This window comes from Oncorhynchus masou, chromosome 3 (genome assembly GCF_036934945.1).
Source record: "Oncorhynchus masou masou isolate Uvic2021 chromosome 3, UVic_Omas_1.1, whole genome shotgun sequence".
Taxonomy (NCBI): Eukaryota; Metazoa; Chordata; class Actinopteri; order Salmoniformes; family Salmonidae; genus Oncorhynchus; species Oncorhynchus masou.
In genome coordinates, this window is record NC_088214.1 from 49,214,253 (window position 1) to 49,236,041 (window position 21,789).

The following is a 21,789-nucleotide window of genomic DNA, read 5'->3' on the forward strand; positions in this document are numbered from 1 at the left end:
TTTAGGTCACTGTTATTGTGTCTCAAATGTGCATTAAGAAATAAACATCTACAGTCCCTCACAAATGCACAAATACACGGAGTCATGCACAGACACAATTCCCACCAACAGATTGTTTAGTTGCTGTCAAAAAGTATGACACAACTCTTATCTGTTTGCAAAGCTTAACGGGCCCATACAGGGCTGCATAGCAGAAGGGGCTGGTGCTGGCGGCATACTCATGTGGTAGTTCATTGACTCCATCTAGTGGCCAAATAGGGGAGCAGCAGCCTGGTTTCCCAACAGACTTGTCTAATATATGTATAACTTTTCCCTCCCCAGGATTGATTTCCTATGAGATGAAGAAAAACACATGTTGCTCAAAATGAGTCACTAAGTCATAGCTTGATTGAGCCAAATGTCTTTTGGATAATTTATCAAATTATCAAAATGATTTCATTACCCAAAACTGTGCTTGGTTTTCCATCTAAAGGAGTGACCTATCAACAATCAATCCCATTCTCTCAGCCTGCTGTACTTTTGTACACAAGGGGGGCACTCCAAAGCTTCCAAGTACTAAGACAGACAAAGATTAGAAGGTCAAGATTTACATAGATACAGTATCTCCAAATATGTCACCGCTTTAATTAAGTCATAAAGGAGGATGATTCGGAGACTATAGTACAATATTAATATCTGCATGTAAATCAGAAACACACAGAAAAATTCTCCAGACTATACAATGGCTTCTTAAAGTCCAAATCTAAAAATACACTATACTTAAAGGACAAATGGGAATGGGAGGGTAACATGGTCATTTTTGTGGAGTGGGAAACCTTGCGCCAATCACAATGGAAATCAACAAGCTCATTGACTGAGGGAATTTGGAAGGAAAACATTATGCTGTTCTTTATCATGCCTCTGCAGAAAAGACATCAGTGTTATAGAACGGAGTGTTGGAGCAACAATTACCACATTTTAATTGTAATAACAACCCCTTGTTCAACTGTTAATAGTTACTGAAAAAGGAGGGACATTTTTTAAATCATCGGGATATACCGAATTATTAAGACCTTTGATCTTTTTGACTCACTGAGTGTTTTAACTTTTGTTTTTCAACTTTTATTGTGCTCTCTCAGAGAGAAAGAAAATAGAGAAATAATAGAAAAGTCAAACGAGTAATAATAAAAGTAATAATAGATACACAATGAGACAGATAACTCTGCTATATACAAGGGGTACCAGTACTGAGTTGTTGTGCAGGGGTATGAGGTAGATATGTACAGTGGGGCAAAAAAGTATTTAGTCAGCCACCAATTGTGCAAGTTCTCCCACACAGAAGCATCCAGGGTCAATGCCCTGCTCAATGGCACGTTGACAAATCTACCACCAGGCCAAAAAACGTGAACCCGAACCCTCCAAGATTTCCCCACAGTTCCCCAATAGCTGTCCCTCTACCATTTGAGACCCCTCCCACACCCATCCCCAAGAAAGAACAAAAACTTCCTAGTACATATGGTAATTAAAAAGTTTTATTGAATGAGTTTGAGGATTACCGTCAAAATGACTTGTTAATGGAGAAAATAGACATCGATGACAGGTGCATGGGCCCCCAGAGCTCATGGGCTCCTCCCTCCTTGCGGGGGTGTCCGGTAAGCCAGTGACCTATATACCACTATTTCATACAAAATAAAAATCACCACCCGATCCCACTACTTGACCCTAACTGATCCTACACCATGTCGACAGCCTGGGAGGACAGGACTCTTTCATTCAACACACCTTGTAACTCTTCTGCAGTAAAACCTCATACATCCATGTTCTTCTCTGCAGCTTCCAATTCAACATCTGTTTTCTGTGATTTACCTTCCATTTCTGCATTAGAGTTGATGACAATGTCAATGAATTGTAAGAAGTAAGTAAGAAGCCAACCTTTTTTGAAGCACAAATGTGTATATCACTCTGTTTTGGCCTAGGCATACTACTCACTCTTGACCCATCATCCTTCCACTCTCTTCACTGCCTTAGCATACGACACCTCATGCAGATGTACTACTACAACATCTACTCTAACCCTCGTAACCTCAACCGGTCTCTCTCGCACTGGGCACTTCTGATCCCAAGCAACATGGGCACCCCCACAATTTAGTTTTTTCCACTGATACTACAGTCATGGCCAAAAGTTTTGAGAATGACACAAATATACATTTTCACAAAGTCTGCTACCTCAGTTTGTATGATGGCAATTTGCATATACTCCAGAATGCTATGAAGAGTGAACAGATGAATTGCAATTAATTGCAAAGTCCCTCTTTGCCATGCAAATTAACTGAATCCCCCAAAAACATTTCCACTGCATTTCGGACCAGCTGACATCATGTCAGTGATTCTCTCGTTAACACAGGTGTGAGTGTTGACGAGGACAAAGGCTGGAGATCACTCTGTCATACTGATTGAGTTCCAATAACAGACTGGAAGCTTCAAAAGGAGGGTGGTGCTTGGAATCATTGTTCTTCCTCTGTAAACCATAGTTACCTGGAAGGAAACACGTGCCGTCATCATTGCGTTGCACAAACAAAAAGGTACAGGGATTGGACTGCTGAGGACTGGGGTAAAGTCATTTTCTCTGATGAATCCCCTTTCTGATTGTTTGGGGCATCCGGAAAAAAGCTTGTCCGGAGAAGACAATGTGAGCGCTACCATCAGTCCTGTGTCATGCCAACAGTAAAGCATCCTGAGACCATTCACGTGTGGGGTTGCTTCTCAGCCAAGGGAGTGGGCTCACTCACAATTTTGCCTAAGAACACAGCCATGAATAAAGAACGTTACCAACACATCCTCCGAGAGCAACTTCTCCCAACCATCCAGGAACAATTTGGTGACGAACAATGCCTTTTCCACCATGATGGAGCACCTTGCCATAAGGCAAAAGTGATAACTAAGTGGCTCGGGGAACAAACATTGATATATATTTTGGGTCCATGGCCAGGAAACTCTCCAAACCTTAATCCCAACTTGTGTTCCATCCTCAAGAGGCGGGTAGACAAACAAAACCCCACAAATTCTGACAAACTCCAAACATTGATTATGCAAGAATGGGCTAACATCAGTCAGGATGTGGCCCAGAAGTTAATTGACAGCATGCCAGGGCGGATTGCAGAGGTATTGAAAAAGAAGGGTCAACACTGCAAATATTGACTCTTTGCATCAACTTCATGTAATTGACAATAAAAGCCTTTGACACTTATGAAATGCTTATAATTATACTTCAGTATTCCATAGCAACATCTGACAAAAATATCTAGACACTGAAGCAGCAAACCTTGTGGAATTTAATATTTGTGTCTTTCTCAAAACTTTTGGCCATGACTGTACACTTTCCTTGCCCTCTTGCTCACACCTTGGAATCTCCCTCCTTCACACTATTGCAACATGACCATAAGCCTGGCATCTGAAAAAATTAGTGAGATCGGAACAAAAGCTCTCACTGGATAACCAACGTATCCTAACATGGTTTCATTAGGTAAAGACTGCTTCAAAACGCAAAAGGACAATGTCTTCTATTTCACAAAGCTCGCCACCAGTTCTGCGTCGCACCAAACAGTGGGTGTCACAGACACAGGGAATTTAACAACACTCATTTCAAAGGCGTCCTGCTACGGAGAGCAACGCAAGTCACAGGTCTTGTCCCTAGTTGCGTGACGCAATGCACCCCCTCCCTCTGGACCGAACACAGAAATGAAGTACACTTCGAACTACCTTCACCAATTTAACAGTACACAACGTATTTTCTACCTATAACTACATATGGATCTGCCAAAAGGCAGGTATCCACTTTCTCCAAAAATGTCACTCCCACTTGGCCCGGGGCAAGGGTTGGAGGTCTTGACAACACCTGCCACCACAGGTAATTCATCCTCTCTCCTCAGGTTCCATTTCTGAGCTATCAGTGACAGCAGAACATGGTTTATACTTTGCACGATTCTTCCTCAACACACACCTTCCTACTGCATGTTTTGTCATGTACAACTGTTTTATTTAATGCATTTCTATGGGCTCTAGCAGTAAAGGCACTTTTTTTTCTCCGTTATACCTACAGGGGTCTGAAAATTTTAAATCAAATGGCAAAATTATACATTTTTATGAACATCTTAAAACAATTCCATATGTTAGATTAGTAGATATTGCGATCTAAGAGCTTACACCTAAGCAGACAGGCCAAGTCAGGATTTTTGTGACAGCATGTCATTATGGCTACATGATTATGTAGGCTTTGACAGTGTCCAAGTAAGCTATTACCAAAGATCTTTTACTGATCATCAGATAGGCACGGACTATACCAAATATTTTTCACTGACATGTTTATTATGTGAAAATGAATACAAGTTATGTTCTCAACAGCTGACAAAATATACATAATGTTTTATCATATATTGAAAAAAGTGGTGTCCAATTATTTGGGTTGGATTACACGAATAAAGTTAAGTACATGGACAAAAGTGTTACATATGTTTTAATACATATCTGTTTTAAAATGTTTCTGAGAAATATCCACAGGGCCCATTGTTGAACATCTCTCTGGCCTTGAGTCTTACATGGGCACCAAAGCAGAAAAAGGAGACAGATGAAACCAAGACAGGGAAAATAAGTTCTGACTTACCCTGAAAAATAAACACAAAATTGCAACGTTAACACAGTGATATGAATCTGGCCATATTTATCAATAACAAGAAAAGGTATTACCTTATTGTTGATGGTCACTTTGGCATAGATTTAGCCAAATTGTAACATATGTTCAATCTAAATGACCTAATACGATTGCCATCTATTTCGCTTTGCTCAGAATCCATAAGCAATGCATTGAGTTCATGAACAAATCCCAAATGTCTATAATGGGTCCAAAATATCACCCAATGTGTCCAATACGGGCTCCTTATGGTAACTACAGTAGTTTCTGCTAACATGTTTGAAAAAGAACAACAAATCAGATCATGACATCATGACTATAAAAGGTTGACTTATCAAAATTACATCATACACAGCAGGGCTTCTTTCTGCTTAAAAAAAAACAGAATAAGAAATATGCCAAAACGAATTGTCTCTTCCCAATCTGCACCCTCCCTTGAGCCTAGCCCAGATTGGGAAAAGCCTAAAGTAGCAATCTCAGAAGATTTGAATACTGTTGTTGTATGCAGTAATTTGCCCCGTTTTGTATGATTGTCATATTGACGACTCCACCTTTACAAATACAGTAACTATCTCCAGAACAGAAACCTTTGTCCAGATGAGGTTCCTTGTGAGTTTCTTCTCTAAAGTGGCAGCACCTAGAATATATAGAGAACAAATGAAAAGTATCTTGGTTCAACTTTAACACAGTTAAAAGACAAGATACCTGAAGCCTTGCTTGTAGCAATCTGGAACTAGTTTAGAGCCATATGATTAACCAAACATCCACAGTCAGGTATATGAGCAGCGTGGAATTCTATTTTTAACCAGAAAGAGTAGATGTCATGTGGAGAAAAGGAAGGAGGCCATAAAAGTATTGTGAGAGAAAACGTATGGAAACAAACTTTTAAGGTATGTTATTATGAGTGTCTATTATAAATGCATTTAATAAAATAATAAGTGAAAGTGATTCCCCATCTTGTCTTTTCTATCACCCCAGTGTTGTTTGCTTTTTGTATCTACCCATGCCATCAAAAATGACCTTGATAAGTGGCTTTGTGGAGGTCTTGTCTCTCTGAAAGGGGAGCCCAGGCTGGAGAAGGTGCTGGGCTCTGTCTCGCTCTCAGCCACCACAGGAAACACCATTGTTGGGAAAAACATCAAACATCAGTTAGTGTCAGTAAAAAAAAGTATTTTGCTTATTTGGTTTGAAACTAAATTTAGCATACAAGTGCCAAATCCTAACTTGAGATCTGTGTTCGTCAAGTTATGCGCACAAATCAAGTTGGGATTCCAGCCTAAAAACTGCACAAAAAGCTGATGAAAACAAAAGTATTCTAGTTAAGGTTTGTGGATTAGTTTTAAAAATACAGAATTTCGGTTAATTGTAAGACACTTAAAGGGGCCTGAACGTTGGCATGAGTATGTAGGGAAGACATTTGTGGAAAAGGCATACATTCTCCATCAGCTACACATGTGTGGGCTCTTTTATTTCTGTTTTGCTCCTATAAGAACATTAAAATATATAACACAAAATAAAGTAGAGGCAATTACCGCTCATAACAAGCAGACTCAAAGCTCAGAGAAGAAATATCCCTGTATCAAAAGACAACATGGTCATACAAAACATGAAAACCAATGATAGAGGGAAACAAAACACTTAAATATCCTTATTTTTAGAGGAACATGCCTAAAATAATTGCAACACATGAGTTTGAATACAGAGCAAGACTGCCATCCTCACATGCAGTTTCTAACATTGTATCAAGGGAACACATGAAAAACAAAAAGGTATTCGTTACAGGAGAGCAAGAAATTCTGAGCTGTTCCATTAAGATAAGTACACTGAAGGTGCTCTTGTCCATCATAGCTTGTTGGATGCAGCCCCCCCATACCCGACCCAACTTCCTTTCCACAATTTGGGTGCGTGACTTGATTAAGTTTACTTTTATCCAGTTTGTCGTTGACATATTTTTAAACATGTAAACCATGTCTATGGGGGCATCTGGCTAAAACAATGTGTACAATATTAAATTCTATTTTAAAAATAAATAAACATAGGAGGTAATAACCAGGTGAAGTTGATGGGGTTTGTTTTTTGGAAGAGGGGGGATAGCTTACCTTCAATGTACTGAAAGTGGTATACAATCTGCTTTAAACATGAGCGGCCATCCCTGCAGGTGGGCTCAAGTAGGACCCAAGGACCCCCAACAGTTTGGGTTTTCAGCACTGACAGACCTACAGGCAGCGGCAGAACGGGCATGCGGACCAGGGCCTGCACAGACACCAGGGTGGGGGACGGGGTGGGTTTTCAATACCTGGGGGAGACGTAGATATAAATAGCATTTACACTGGCCCTGCACCACAACACAACACAACACAGGGCATGACAGGTAATAACCGCACAGAATAATAGTAAGTCAAAGAAGTCTGCAAGACTTCACCTTCTACAGACTGTACAAACATCCCATTCAAAAGGTTTAGGGCATTGGGTTGCGACCAATCAAACAAAGCCCAAGTTAAATAACTGTGATCATTATCTGGACCCCCTCCCTGCTCGTCACAGCCTTGGCAACTCATGAATGACAGTAAACTCCAACCATCAGAATTATATTTTTACAGCTACAATATCATCCACCTTCAGTCACCTGCAAGGGGCCAATCAAAAACTGAAAATCCAAGTGGATGAATCTCTAACTCTTTATGAGTGCCTTACTGTCCATGAGATAGTTATGCATCATTATAAGTTTCTTATCTGACTTGCAGGTAGGCAGAGATGGAAAATATGTTGTAAAGCAGGCATTCTGCTTGGAGCCCTACTATGGTTTAGGGATGTGACAAATGGAAAATATTTCTTAACGTTCAAACTGCAATTTAAAAAAAAAAAGTTTCCCCCCCGTTAAAACGATAAGAACATTTAACAAAATTCCATGTCAAATCATATTGCATGGTATGACCGCTAGGGGGAAATTAAGTTCTACCGTGGGCTTACAGTAGGTGGCATCTGGAATAGGCCAAATAGGCAGGCCAAAACTTCATCTCACCGAAACAGGTTGAAACTTCAGGCTGTCTTCTCAAACAGCTCTTACACTAAAAGGGCATTATCATAATAGTAGTTTCATAGTATTAACGCCTATAAAAATGTATCGAACTGATGGGATACACAAACAAAACTGTAGACAAACTACATTCCTTGCCGAATCACGACAGCTTTATCACAAATTCAAAATGGACTGGTTGATTAACGTAGGGAAATGTGTTCCAGCCACGCGCTGTAGATTTGGAATAACTGCAGTGCTATTTTAGGCTTTTTTGTGAACTGCTATAGTGTTTCATTTAGAATAGGTTACAACCCCCCCTAAACCTAGGCAGGTTCCATAATAAAATATGAAACAAAAGCATTATGTTGATGAAGGCAAATTGTGTATTCAATAGTCTAGGGGCCTACTTTATTTCATGATTAACAAAAGCCTGCCACCAGGTTTAAGCTCACAAATAAAACACAGGGCAAAAGAAATCCCACTAAATACAGGTTGGTTAAAAAGGGAATAATTTTAGCTTTCTAATGCTGTTAACTATATGTCTCAACTACCATTATAAAAGGAATAACACCCTGTTGAAATGGGAGTAAACTGTGAAATTTATGAGAAAGACGCACCCGTTTCAGTAGCGTGAGTCGATGCTCAAATGGCGTTTGCAGTTCTTCATTTAACAAATGACCTCACAACTCAAATAGGCCTTTGGAAGCAGATGCATACCAACTGTAATAAGCACTTTCTTTCAAACTGTTAACGACGATGACGTGCGGATGCATATCCCCTCTTACTAACGTTACAGCATTGTTGTGCTAGGTAGGCCTATTCCCTTTATGATGATCAGGACCTGTTAGTGGTAGTTTTGTGATAACTGCACTGGGATTTAAATTTTGTAGAGAAAAAAAAACACTTTCGATTAAACATATGAATGTTCACACCCCTACTATGGTTATATAATACAAGTCCTTAGATCAATGTTAAACGGGATGTGTGTGTTGTTCAAACAGGGGAAGAAAGATAATACTACTTCCTCTCCATCAGTCTGCCAGCTCAAATAAATCCATTTCTTGGGCTGGGTGGGGTCCAACCATAGTCAAACCAGGGACTCAGTACTAGCTTCTGGATGTGTCAATCAATCAATGCATGACTGTGAGTGGGACAGTAAGAGATGCTCAGAAGATCTTCTCCTGGATGTAGGGGTGCTGCAGGGCCTGGTTGATGCTGATCCTCTTGGCCGGGTCCAGCATAAGGGTCAGGTCCAGCAGGTCCTTGAGCTGGGCAACCTTCTTGCGCTGGTCTTCAGGGAGACGCTGGCAGCCCACCATGTCAGCCAGCAGCTCCTTGGTGGGGTTGATGGTGCTCATCACTGTCACCTTCTCCTGTGGATAGGTGGGACAGAAGGACAGATGTGGTACAGGGGGGATGGAAAGAGGGGAGTCAGGAAAGAAAGGGAGGGCATGCGATAGAGAGAGAAAGGAAAACATCAAAAGGAAAACAAACCATTTGATAAGAAGGCGAGAGAAAAGAAAGGAGTGGGGAAAAATACAATTGGCATAGAGATGTAGAGGGGTGATTGGAATAGCAGGAAAAGGAGAATGAACAATGGGCTTAGCTAACTTTGCACAAAATGGAAATACACTGAACAAAAATATAAAGGCATCATGTACAGTGTTGGTCCCATGTTTCATGAGATGAAATAAAAGATCCCAGAAATGTTCCATACACACAAATTTTGTGCACCATTTTTTTAAATATCCCTGTTAGTGAGCATTTCTCCTTTGCCAAGATAATCCATTCACCTGACAGTTGTGGCATATCATGAAGCTGATTAAACAGTATGATCATTACACAGGTGCACCTTATGCTGGGGACAGACAAAAGGCCACTAAAATGTACCGTTTTGTCACACAACACAATGTCATAGATGTCTCAAGTTGAGGGAGCGTGCAATTGGCAAGCTGACTGCAAGAATGCCCGCCAGAGCTGTTGCCAGAAAATGGAAGGTTCATTTCTCCACCATAAGCCGCTTCCAACGCTGTTTTAGATCATTTGCCAGTATGTCCAACTGGCTTCACAACCGCAGACCACGGGCCTACCCAGGGCTGCGCCCATTCCCAGTCATTAGGGCCTAATCAATTTATTTCAATTGACTGATATCCTTATATAAACTGTAACTCAGTAAATTCTTTGAAATCATTTCATGTTGCATTTATATTTTTGTTCAGTCTAAAATCAGTTTTTTAATTTTACCTTTATTTAACTAGGCAAGTCAGTTAAGAACAAATTCTTATTTTCAATGACTGCCTAGGAACAGTGGGTTAACTGCCTGTTCAGGGGCAGAACGACAGATTTGTACCTTGTCAGCTCGGGGATTCAAACTTTCAACCTTTCGGTTACTAGTCCAACGCTCTAACCACTAGGCTACCCAGTTGACTGATACCAGAGGGGTTTTCATGCAAACATTCCCACTCTGAGACAACAACCTACCCTTTCAGTGACTTTGTCTACTTCTGTGTACAGGAAGTTGAGGTTCTGGTCAAAGTGCTGGTCCTTGAACACGCCTTTCCTGATCATCTGTGAAGGGGTAGAAAGATATCAGTTGGGGTCAATTCCATTTCAAATTGATCTGTCCAGGAAGAAACCAGAAACTCAACTTTCAAGTTTCCTCATTGATAGGAAACTTCATTGATATTTCAGAATTCTTATTTCACTTCTGAATAAATAGTTTTTCTTTCTGTACATTTCCAATAGTAGGGGGAAGGGGGTGTTTCTGGATGGACCCTACAGTACAGTTGGTCTCACCTTGTTGGGCATCTTGCCCTTGATGTCCATGGCGAGCTTAATCATGTGGTTGTTGGTTTTCCCTGGGAAAAGTATCTTGCCCGTGTACAGCTCATACAGAGTGCAGCCAACGGACCACATGTCGATCCCATAGTCGTAAGGCTTCCCGATGACTGCAAGGAAAGATGTAGGCTTTAGGGGACTATGACAAACCATGGCAAATGAGTATGTTTGATCAGTGATGTGCTCATAAGGGCACACCTTCTCAAAAATATTCAAAATAATCTGTTTTCTTCCGTTTGGTGCCGACTAAACATGACAGTTGTACATTTTCCCTACAAGTTAAGACCTACAGCAGTGGTCAACAACTGGTTGTGGAGAGCTTCTGGATGCACTAATTCAACTAATCAAGGACTTGATGAGAGGTGATTAGTTTAATGTAGTTAATGTAGTTTGTGCTGGGATGTAAAAGCCTGCACACTAAGTATAGTAGTACTTCAGGTCAAGGGTTGGTGATAAAAAGTTGAGAGGATTCATTCTAAACCAATCCAAAGAGAAGAAAATAAAAAAGAACAGAGGAGAAGAAAAGCGAAGACTCACTAATCTCCGGCGCCCTGTAGAACCGGCTGACCAAGTAGGGCGTGATGTCATTCTCTGCCACGTGCGACGCTGAACCAAAGTCACAGAGCTTGAGGATGGTTTTCGACTCGTTGACCTGTTGAAAACAAACTAATCAAAAAATATGCCACTCGACCTATGTAAAACTCCAGCCAACATGTTTCAAAAGGTCAATGGTGATGGCAAATCTCCCAGCATTCCCCTTCCACCAAATGCATTTATTGTAGAGTTCAAGCACAATGACAAACCACATGCTATCAAAAGAACTGAGATGCAGAAGTGAATAACCCTATTTCACGTCACTGTGGAAAAGGAGTGCTGCGTGCCACAGTCACAGGTCAGTAAATACTAGTCAGCAAGCATCTAGTTATTTACTGGCTAGTTAGCAAGCGAGACAACCCTGCTGTAAACTAAACTCTTAGGTAAGTGATACAATTTTAAATGTACTGTATCTAATTTATAGTCAGAGCATTGACATTGTACAACGGTCATCTCTAGTTAACAGTGTTAAACCCCCCCCCCCCCAAAGATCACATTGTTCACACAATTAGACTAAACTGAGGTGCACTGGGCCACGGCTGGTCACATGACTGGGCAAAACAGGTCAGGGCAGAGTACCAGAGTGCCTCAGTTATCAGCGCAACTGGGTCATAATGCCAACAAGACAGCATAATGGATCATTCAGAATCATACAACAATATAGCAGATGCGCAAAATGGGTTCAGAAAGAAACAAAGATGCCTGGAATACACCACCCGATTTACCACAATCAGAGTCAAATAAAAAAATGAACAAGTCCACTTACTGTTCTTTAATAGATTTCTCTAAAGCCTTTGACCACAATGCCATATGGGACAAGCTGGAGTCAGATTGGTCTACATGGTAACATCCTGAAATGCCTTATGTACGGGCTAACTGTCTGCTAACTGACTGGTTACCTGTTGACATTGGAGGGAAACAGGGTTGCATTTAATCACCTATTCTGTTCTCAATGTATATTAATGATCTCACTCTGGCCATCAAAGCTCGAGGAAAAGGTCTTAACAATGAACGAGTGTCTACTCTTTTATATACAGATGACATAGTATTGATCTCTGAAACTGAGTTGAGATTTCTTTATATTGCTTTGAACTGGTGTGAACAATGCAAATGGAAAATCAATGTAGCCGAAACTTAGGTAGTGAACTATAGGAATTCATCAGTGCCTAGAACACCTTACTTTCTCCTGTGGTCCTGCCACAGATGTTGTCAGTGAGTACAAGTATCTGGGGTTGATTATCAATTCAGGTTTGGATTAAGTGCATAGCTAACAATGCAAATCGTGCCCTTGATGCCGTCATTGTGAAGTGTAAATTGTTTTATTTAACTAGGCAAGTCAGTTAAGAACAAATTCTTATTTACAATGACGGTCTACCCTGGCCAAACCCGGACGACACTGGGCAAATTATGCTCCGCCCTATGGTACTCCCAATCACGGCCAGATGTGATACAGCCCGGATTCAAACCAGGAACTGTAGTGACACCTCTTGCACTGAGATGGAGTGCCTTAGACCGCTGCGCCACGGTAAGGAATGGGTGGCCTACCTTTTAAATGTTTCACTAAACTGTTTGAATCACTGGTGCTTCCTATTATTACCTATGCTGCAGCAGTATGTGGGCAGATAAATTGTACTTGTGTCAATGCTGTTTTTAACCGTGCCTGCAGATGTTACCTTTGTGCTGCTATTCAATGTGATATGGGCTGGAAAACTAAATGGTATCACTAGTGGCTATGCATTTAAAAACATTTGCAGAGCTTTTGCAGTATGAACATGTTAAAATGTATTTGTATGGGCTTGTGAAGTTTCAAAGAAAAATGTCAAAGCCAGAGTGTATTCTAGAAATAGCCAAAATGCTTTTGAATCAGCGCTTTTAGGAACACAATGAACTAAAGTGGTACCAACTGATAAACAAACCTGAAAGTAATAAACTGTGCACCTACTGCCTATGTACGTACAGTTTTATCGAAGTAATATCAAAGCTCTTTTGTTAAATTTAGATGTGGAGTGGCCCATTTCGCCATTGAGACTCGTCGATACACAAACATTCCCTTAGATAAAGGTGTATGTACTTCTTGGAACAAGGGTTCAATTGAAACAGAAGCTCATGTCTTGCTTTACTGTGTGTTATAAAACAACATTAGGGATGATGTTTTTAGTCAGCTGTCCAGACAAAATTATAATTAACAGTCTAGATTATAATAATTAATTGGGTGACATTTTATCGTCAAGTAATAATAATTTAAATGCCTGCCACATTATCCCACAACGGAGACATTTCTTTATAAGTGCTTAATTGTCCTTTTATCTTCTGTACTCAGTTTTTTTGTTTATGCATACATGTGTATAGATGATGTAATGAATTATAGATGATGCCTTTGCCATGTTTGATAATGATTGTTAGAGTCTCAAAACTACATTTGAGTGGTTCACAATGTGTTTAAAAACAAACAAATCTGTATTATTGTATCATTGTGGAGTGACACTTAAAAACAATTTTCTAAACCAAAACCTGCTTTAAACATGTATTTTTGTAGTGTTATTGACTCTCTCTGGGTGCTTTGGTTGGTTAGAGGAGACGCACCAGGATGTTGTCAGGTTTGATGTCGGCGTGCAGGATGTTGCAGCGTTTCAGCAGCTTCAGGGCCAGAAAGAGCTGCTGGCTGTAAGAGCGCACCGCCTTGATGTGGAGGCCCACGTCTTTGCCATACTTCTTCAGCACCTCGCGCAGGTTCATACTGAGGAGTAGAGAGAGATGACACTTACAATCTGGAGGTGCATTGTGCAAAGCTATGGTGTAGTGGTAACACTCCCTGGCATATCACATATCCCACTGGAGACCACCCTTCCCATTGTTTTTACCACTTGCCTGTCACCCCACTTAATTTCCTGTTTGCATAAAGTTGTAAAGTAACTGTCCAGTGCCCTCTGCTTAATGTGAGTCTGGAAGGAGAGTTTACAGTCTAACCAGACACCGAGGTATTTGTAGTTGTCCACATATTCTAAGTCATTCTAAGCCTATGTAGATATTCCATTAAAAATCCAGCTACAATAGTCATTTACAACATTAACAATGTCTACACTGTACTTATGATCGATTGTATGTTATTTTAATGACCAAAAAGGTGTTTTTCTTTCAAAAACAAGGACTTTTCTAGGTGTCCCCAAACTTTTGAACGGTAGTGTGTGTGTATGTGTGTGTGTGTATACAGTTGAAGTCAGAAGTTTACATACAACTTAGCCAAATACATTTAAACTCAGTTTTTCACAATTCCTGACATTTAATCCAAGTAAAAATTCCCTGTCTAGGTCAGTTAGGATCACCACTTTATTTTAAGAATGTGAAATGTCAGAAAAATAGTACAGAATTATTTATTTCAGCTTTAATTTCTTTCAGCACATTCCCAGTGGGTCAGAAGTTTACATACACTCAATTAGTATTTGGTAGCATTGCCTTTAAATTGTTTAACTTGGGTCAAATGTTTCGGGTAGCCTTCCACAAGCTTCCCACAATAAGTTGGGTGAATTTTGGCCCATTCCTACTGACAGAGCTGGTGTGACTAAGTCAGATTTGTAGGTCTCCTTGCTTGCACACGCCTTTTCAGTTCTGCCAACACAGATTGAGGTCAGGGCTTTGTGATGGCCACTCCAATACCTTGACTTTGTTGTCCTTAAGCCATTTTGCCACAACTTTGGAAGTATGCCTGGGGTCATTGTCCATTTGGAAGACCCATTTGCGACCAAGCTTTAACTTCCTGACTGATGTCTTGAGATGTTGCTTCAATATATCCACAATTTTCCTCCCTCATGATGACATCTATTTTGTGAAGTGCACCAGTCCCTCCTGCAGCAAAGCACCCCCTACTACATGATGCTGCCACCCCCATGCTTCACGGTTAGAATGGTGTTCTTCGGCTTGCAAGCCTCCCCCTTTTACCTCCAAACGTAATGATGGTCATTATGGCCAAACAGTTCTATTTTTGTTTGACTTGTCCCGAAGCCACTTTAGCATTGTCTTAGCTGTGTGCTTAGGGTCATTGTCCTGTTGGAAGGTGAACTTCCGTGATCCCCGAGTGCTCTGGAGCAGGTTTCCGTCAAGGATCTACGTTCATCTCTCCCTTAATCCTGACTAGTCTCTGCTGTCACCACCATGCTTCACCATAGAGATGGTGCCAGGTTTCCTCCAGATGTGACGTTTGGCATTGAGGGCAAAGAGTTCAATCTTGGTTTCATCAGACCAGATAATCTTGCTTCTCATGGTCTGAGTCCTTTAGGTGCCTTTTGGCAAACTCCAAGTGGGCTTCCATGTGCCTTTGACTGAGGAGTGGCTTCCGTCTGGTCACTCTACCATAAAGACCTGATTGGTGGAGTGCTGCAGAGATGGTTGTCCTTCTGGAAGGTTTTCCCATCTCCACAGAGGAACTTTGTCAGAGTGACCATCGGGTTCTTGATCAAATCAAATCAAATTATATTGGTCACATACACATGGTTAGCAGATGTTATTGCGAGTGTAGCAAAATGCTTGTGCTTCTAGTTCCGACAGTGCAGAAATATCGAACAAATAATCAAACAATTTCACAATAACTACCTCATACACAAACGTCTAAGTAAAGGGATGGAAAAAGAGAATACATATAAATATATGGATGAGCGATGACTGAGCAGCATAGGCAAGATGCTATAGATCGTATAAAAATACAGTATATACATATGGGATGAGTAATACAAGATATGCAAATATTATTAAAGTGCCATCATTGAAAGTCACTATTCATTAAAGTGTCCAATAATTTCAAGTCTGTATGTAGGCAGCAGCCTCTCTGTGTTAGTGATGGCTGTCTAACAGTCAGAGCCATCAGGGCCTTGAGATTGAAAAATAGCTTCTGTCTCTCTGTCCCAGCTTTGATGCACCTATACTGACCTTGTCTTTTGGATTATAGCGGGGTGAACCAGCAGTGGCTTGGGTGGAGGTTGTCGTCCTTGATTATCTTTTTGCCCTTCCTGTGACAACGGGTGTGGGCGGTGCAGTTGCCGTACCAGGCTGTGATACAGGCCGACAGGATGCTCTCAATTGTGCATCTGTGAAAGTTTGTGAGGATTTTAGATGACAAGCAACATTTCTTCAGCCTGCTGAGGTTCTTCCCCATACTGTCTGTGTGGATGGACCATTTCAGTTTGTCCACAATTTCATGCCGAGGAACTTTCCACCTTCTCCACTGCTGTCCCGTCGATGTGGATAGGAGGGTGCTCCCTCTGCTGTTTCCCGAAGTCTACGATCATCTCCTTTGTTTTGTTGACGTTGTGTGAGAGGTTGTTTTCCTGACACCACACTCCAAGTGCCCTCACTTCCTCCCTATAGGCTGTCTCGGTTTTGTTGGTGATCAAGCCTACTACTGTTGTGTCGTCTGCAAACTTGATGATTAAATTGGAGGCATGCATGGCCACGCAGTCATGGGTGAACAGGAGGGGCTGAGCACGCACACTTGTGGGGCCCCAGCGAAGCGGAGATGTTGTTTCCTACATTCACCACCTGGGGGCGGCCATTCAGGAAATCCAGGACCCAATTGTACAGGGCGGGGTTGAGACCCACGGCCTCAAGCTTAATGATGAGCTCGGAGGGTACAATGGTGTTGAATGCTGAGCTATAGTCAATGAACAGCATTCTTCCAAAGGTCCAGATGGGATAGGGCAGTGTGCAGTGTGATGGCGATTGCATCGGCTGTGGACCTATTGGGGCGGTATGCAAATTGAAGTGGGTCTAGGGTGGCAGGTAAGGTGCAGGTGATATGATCCTTGACTAGTCTCTCAAAGCACTTCATGATGACAGAAGTGAGTGCTACGGGCGATAGTCATTTAGTTCAGTTAATTTTGCCTTCTTGGGTACAATAACAATGGTGGCCATCTTGAAGCATGTGGGGACAGCAGACTGAGATAGGGAGAGATTGAATATGTCCGTAAACACATCAGCCAGCTGGTCTGCGCATGCTCATAGGACGCGGCTAGGGATGCTGTCTGGGCCGGCAGCCTTGCAAGGGTTAACAAGTTTAAATGTCATACTCACGTCAGCCACAAAGAAGGAGAGCCCCCAGTCCTTGGTAGCGGGTTCTGTCGGTGGCACTGTATCATCCTTAAAGCGGGCAAAGAAGGTGTTTAGTTTGTCTGGAAGCAAGACGTCGGTGTCCGTGATTGGCTGTAGATCCTGCCACATACATAGCCTCGTGTTTGAGCCGGTGAAGTGCCCCTTTGTCCCTATACTGATATTTCACTTGTTTGATTGCCTTGCAGAGGAAATAACTAGACTGTTTATATTCTGCCATATTCCCAGTCATCTTTCAATGGTTAAATGCGGTGGTTCGCGTTTTCAGTTTTGCGCGAATGCCGCCATCTATCCTGGTTAGGGTAGGTTTTAATAGTCACAGTGGGTACAACATCTTCAATGCACTTCCTTATAAACTTACTCACCGAATCAGCGTATAAATCAATATTATTTTCAGGCTACCCGGAACATATCCCAGTCCGTTTGATAAAAACAATCTTGAAGCGTGGATTCCGATTGGTCAGACCAGCGTTGAATAGTGCTTGTCACGGGTACATCCTATTTGAGTTTCTGCCTATAGGACGGGAAGAGCAAAATGGAGTTGTGGTCAGATTTGTCGAGGGGAGGGCAGAGGAGGCCCTTTTATGCATCGCGGACGTTAGAGTAGCAGTGATCTAGTGTATTGCCCGCACAAATGCTACAATCAATATGCTGATAGAATATAGGTAGCCTTGTTCTCAAATTTGCTTTGTTAAAATCCCCAGCTACAATAAATGCAGCCTCAGGATGTATGGTTTCCAGTTTGCATAAAGTACAGTGAAGTTCCTTGAGAGCCGTCGTGGTATCGGCTTGAGGAGGGATATACACGGCGGTGACAATAACCAACAAGTATTCTCTTGGGAGATAATATGGTCGGCATTTGATGGTGAGGAAAGGACATGAGTTCCTGTATGTTGTTACGATTACACCATGAGTCGTTAATCATGAAGTATACACCCCGCCCATTTTCCCAGAGAGATGTTTATTTCTGTTGGTGCGACGCATAAAGAATCCCGGTGGCTGTACCGACTCCGACAACATATCCCGAGAGAGCCATGTTTCCATTAAACAGAGTATGTTACAATCCCATTTGCGAGTAATAAACTCAGAAGTGGTGGGTGGTGTGCACGCCTCCGAAGTCTGACCAGAAGGCCACTTCGGCTCTCTCTTCTGTGGCGACGTTTTGGGTCAGCCTCTGGAATCAGATCAAATGCCCTGGATGGTGGTGCAAACAAAGGATCCACTTCGGGAAAGTCGTATGGTCGTAATGTTGCTAAGTTGCTAAGTTGCCGTCGCGCTGATATCCAATAGTTCTCCCTTAAGTGTATGTAATAACACTTAAGATTTTCTGGGCAAACAACGTAAGAAATAATACATAAAAATACAAAATTCGGCATTGTTTCCTAAGGACTAGAAGCGAGGCGACCCCCTCTGTCAGTGCCATCTTGGTCACCTCCCTGACCAAGGCCCCTCCCCCCCGATTGCTCAGTTTGACCAGGTGGCCAGGTCTAAGAAGAGTTTTGGTGGTGCCTCGACACAATCATGTCTCGGAGCTCTACGGAAAATTCCTTTGACCTCATGGCTTGGTTTTTGCTCTGATATGCACTGTCAACTGTGGGACCTTCTATAGACAGGTGTGTGCCTTTCCAAATCATATCCAATGAATTGAATTTACCACAGGGGGACTCCAATCAACTTGTAGAAACATTTTAAGGATGATCAATGGAGACAGGATGCACCTGAGCTCAATTTCAAGTCTCATGGCAAAGGGCCTGAATAATTATGTAAATAAGGTATTTATGAAATTTCCATAAACTGTTTTCCCTTTGTCATTATGGAGTAATGTGTAGATCAGGTCTGGGCAATTCCAGTCCTCGGGGACCTGACTGGTGTCACACTTTTCCCCCATCCCAAGCAAACACACCTGATTTAAACTAATTGCATTTTTAACTGAAGATCATGATTAGTAGATTATTGGAACCAGGTGTGTTAGCTGGGGCTAAAGTGTTGGAGTTGCCCAGGCCTGGTGTAGATTGATGATAAAATAAAAAATCTATTTTAGAATAAGGCTGTAAAAAAACAAGATGTGGAAAAAGCGAAGGGGTCTGAATACTTTCCGAATGCACTGTATAGACACATCCTATGTATTTTAATCAAATCAACTATATGCACTAAGCTTGTCTGATGCTTGGAGTGCAGTGTTTGATGAAATAATTAAGACACACAAATGACTTGAGGGAGTCCAACTACAATTGATTTGATTGTGCCGGGCATAGAATTGCTGAAGTGTGTTAAAAAAACTAAATGCTTGATTGCATTTCAAATCATGAATGACTCGTCTGCTGTGTGATGACATGAATGACTGAATACAGTAGCCTATATAAGTATTGAAATATAGGCCTAAGTAAGCTACAGTTTTAAGACTAAATAGGATGCGCTCTTAAGATGTCCGCATACTTCCAAGCCGAAAGAGTTTGAAAGAGTTTGTGCACATATAAATGACAACAATTTGTGAAGTAGACTATAGAGATGGCAAGGTCTTTGCCTGGAGAAAACTAATGAGCAATAATTCAGAATCCCATCCGCAGAGGAGGAAGAGTAGATCTTTATTTTTCAACTTCACGAGCAGTGAGGATCACCCCAGACACTCAGAGGCCAGCTCCTCCCAAGATGTTTTAGATCGGGAAGAGGAGTCACGCAGGATCCTCAACGAGACAAGGAGAGGACGCGGAAGAGGCCGACACGGAGGGGGAGGAAGAAATCAAGACTATCCAACCACACGGACCAGAACAAGGCTGTGATCAACATTTCTGGAGAACCCCTTTCTGATGATTGCGTAAGGGTCTTGTGTAAAGGACTGTCCTTTGCCCCCACATACTCAACTAATGAATTTAATACAAAGATTGACCTATTTCGTTTCTACAGGAATCTACATCTGAAGGCCTGGTACAAGCAAAACACTACAGACACCAGTGTCTCAGGTCAGGCAGTTTCTTTGCCCTCAAAACAAAGCCCAAGTCCACCTTTTGTCCCATCGTCCAGAATGCTACACTAAATACATTTTGCCAAGAAGGTGAACGTTTAAGTTCCTTGCTCAGAACATGAGAACATATGAAAGCTCGTGGTTCCTTTTAACATGAGTCTTCAATATTCCCAGGTAAGAAGTTTTAGGTTGTAGTTATTATTGGAATTATAGGACTATTTCTAACTATAACTTTTGTATTTCATTAACCTTTGACTATTGGATGTTCTTATAGGCACTTTAGTATTTCCAGTGTAACAGTATAGCTTCCGTCCCTCTCCTCGCTCCTCCATGGGCTCGAACCAGGAACACAACGACAACAGCCACCCTCGAAGCAGCATTACCCATTCAGAGCAAGGGAAACAACCACAGACTCAGAGTGAGCGACGTTTGAAACGCTATTAGCGCGCGCTAACTAGCTAGCCATTTCAATTCGGTTACACCAGCCTCATGTCGGGAGTTGATAGGCTTGAAGTCATAAACAGAGCAATAATTGACGCACAACAGAGAGCTGCTGGCAGAAACGCACAAAAGTGCTGTTGGAATGAATGTTTACATGCCTGCTTCTGCCTACCACAGCTCAGTCAAATACTTAGATACTTGTAAGCTTGTATGCTCAGTCAGATTATATGTTGCATATTGCAGGACACGCTAGATAATATCTAGTAATATCAACCATGTGTAGTTATCTAGTGATTATCATTGATTGTTTTTTATAAGATAAGTTTAATGCTAGCTAGCAACTTACCTTGGCTTACTGCATTCGCGTAAAAGGCAGTGCAATGAGAGAAAGACAGGTCATTATTGCGTTGGACTAGTTAACTGTAAGGTCGCAAGATTGGGTCCCCCGAGCTGACAAGGTGAAAATCTGTCGTTTTGCCCCTGAACGAGGCAGATAACCCACCGTTCCTATGCCGTCATTGAAAATAAGAATGTGTTCTGCCTAGTTAAATAAAGGTATACTTTTTAAAATATATACATTTTTTAATCGGCTCCCCAAAAATACCGACTTCCGATTGTTAGGAAAACTTGAAATCGGCCCTAATTAATCGGCCATTCCGATTAATCGGTCGACCTCTAGTGTGGAGTAAAGACAAATATGTGACAGAAGCCTACCATCAATTAGACAATGATGAATTCTACCAATCGCTAACCTTCAACCCTTCAGAGGACCTAAAAACTGAATTGAAAGGGATCCTCACAGAAGCTAAGGAGAATGGCTACATTTCAGACAGTGAGTTCAAATTTATTTTCAATGGCAGTCAGCGTATGGCTTCTTTTTGTCTTCTTTCAAAAGTCCACAAGAATCTTGAAACCCCCCCAGGCAGACCAGTCATTAGTGGTAATAAAAGTAAGTTCATTGATTACTTTATTAAGCCTTTTCTGGTGTCACTCCCAGCCTATCTTCAAGATACCACAGATGTGTTGAACAAAATTAAGGAATTGAACAATATAGGTACAGCTTCCCTTTTAGTCACCATGGATGTGGAGTCTCTATACACCACAATTGAACATGAACAAGGATTGGCAGCTATGCACCATTTCTTGAGTACCCAGCCTGAAACTGAGGTGCCT

General features: G+C 41.6%; 1 protein-coding gene across 2 annotated transcripts in view; it reads right to left on the bottom strand.

Annotated features, from left to right (window-relative positions):
- Positions 1 to 4,323: 4,323 nt before the first annotated feature.
- Positions 4,324 to 21,789, bottom strand: part of LOC135518319 (serine/threonine-protein kinase PRP4 homolog) — a 37,258-nt gene continuing 19,792 nt past the window's right edge. The window contains exons 11-16 of one of the 2 annotated variants that reach the window (XR_010452141.1): positions 13,701 to 13,854; positions 11,061 to 11,175; positions 10,482 to 10,633; positions 10,167 to 10,253; positions 6,766 to 9,058; positions 4,324 to 6,240 (exon numbers count right to left, since the gene is read on the bottom strand). Coding sequence is in view for 1 of the 2 variants with exons in the window: in XM_064943410.1 (XP_064799482.1) it covers positions 8,852 to 9,058; positions 10,167 to 10,253; positions 10,482 to 10,633; positions 11,061 to 11,175; positions 13,701 to 13,854 (715 nt within the window). In the remaining variant the exon portion in view is untranslated. Of the gene's footprint in view, positions 9,059 to 10,166; positions 10,254 to 10,481; positions 10,634 to 11,060; positions 11,176 to 13,700; positions 13,855 to 21,789 lie in introns of both variants that reach the window. The other variant, XM_064943410.1, reaches the window with a different exon arrangement.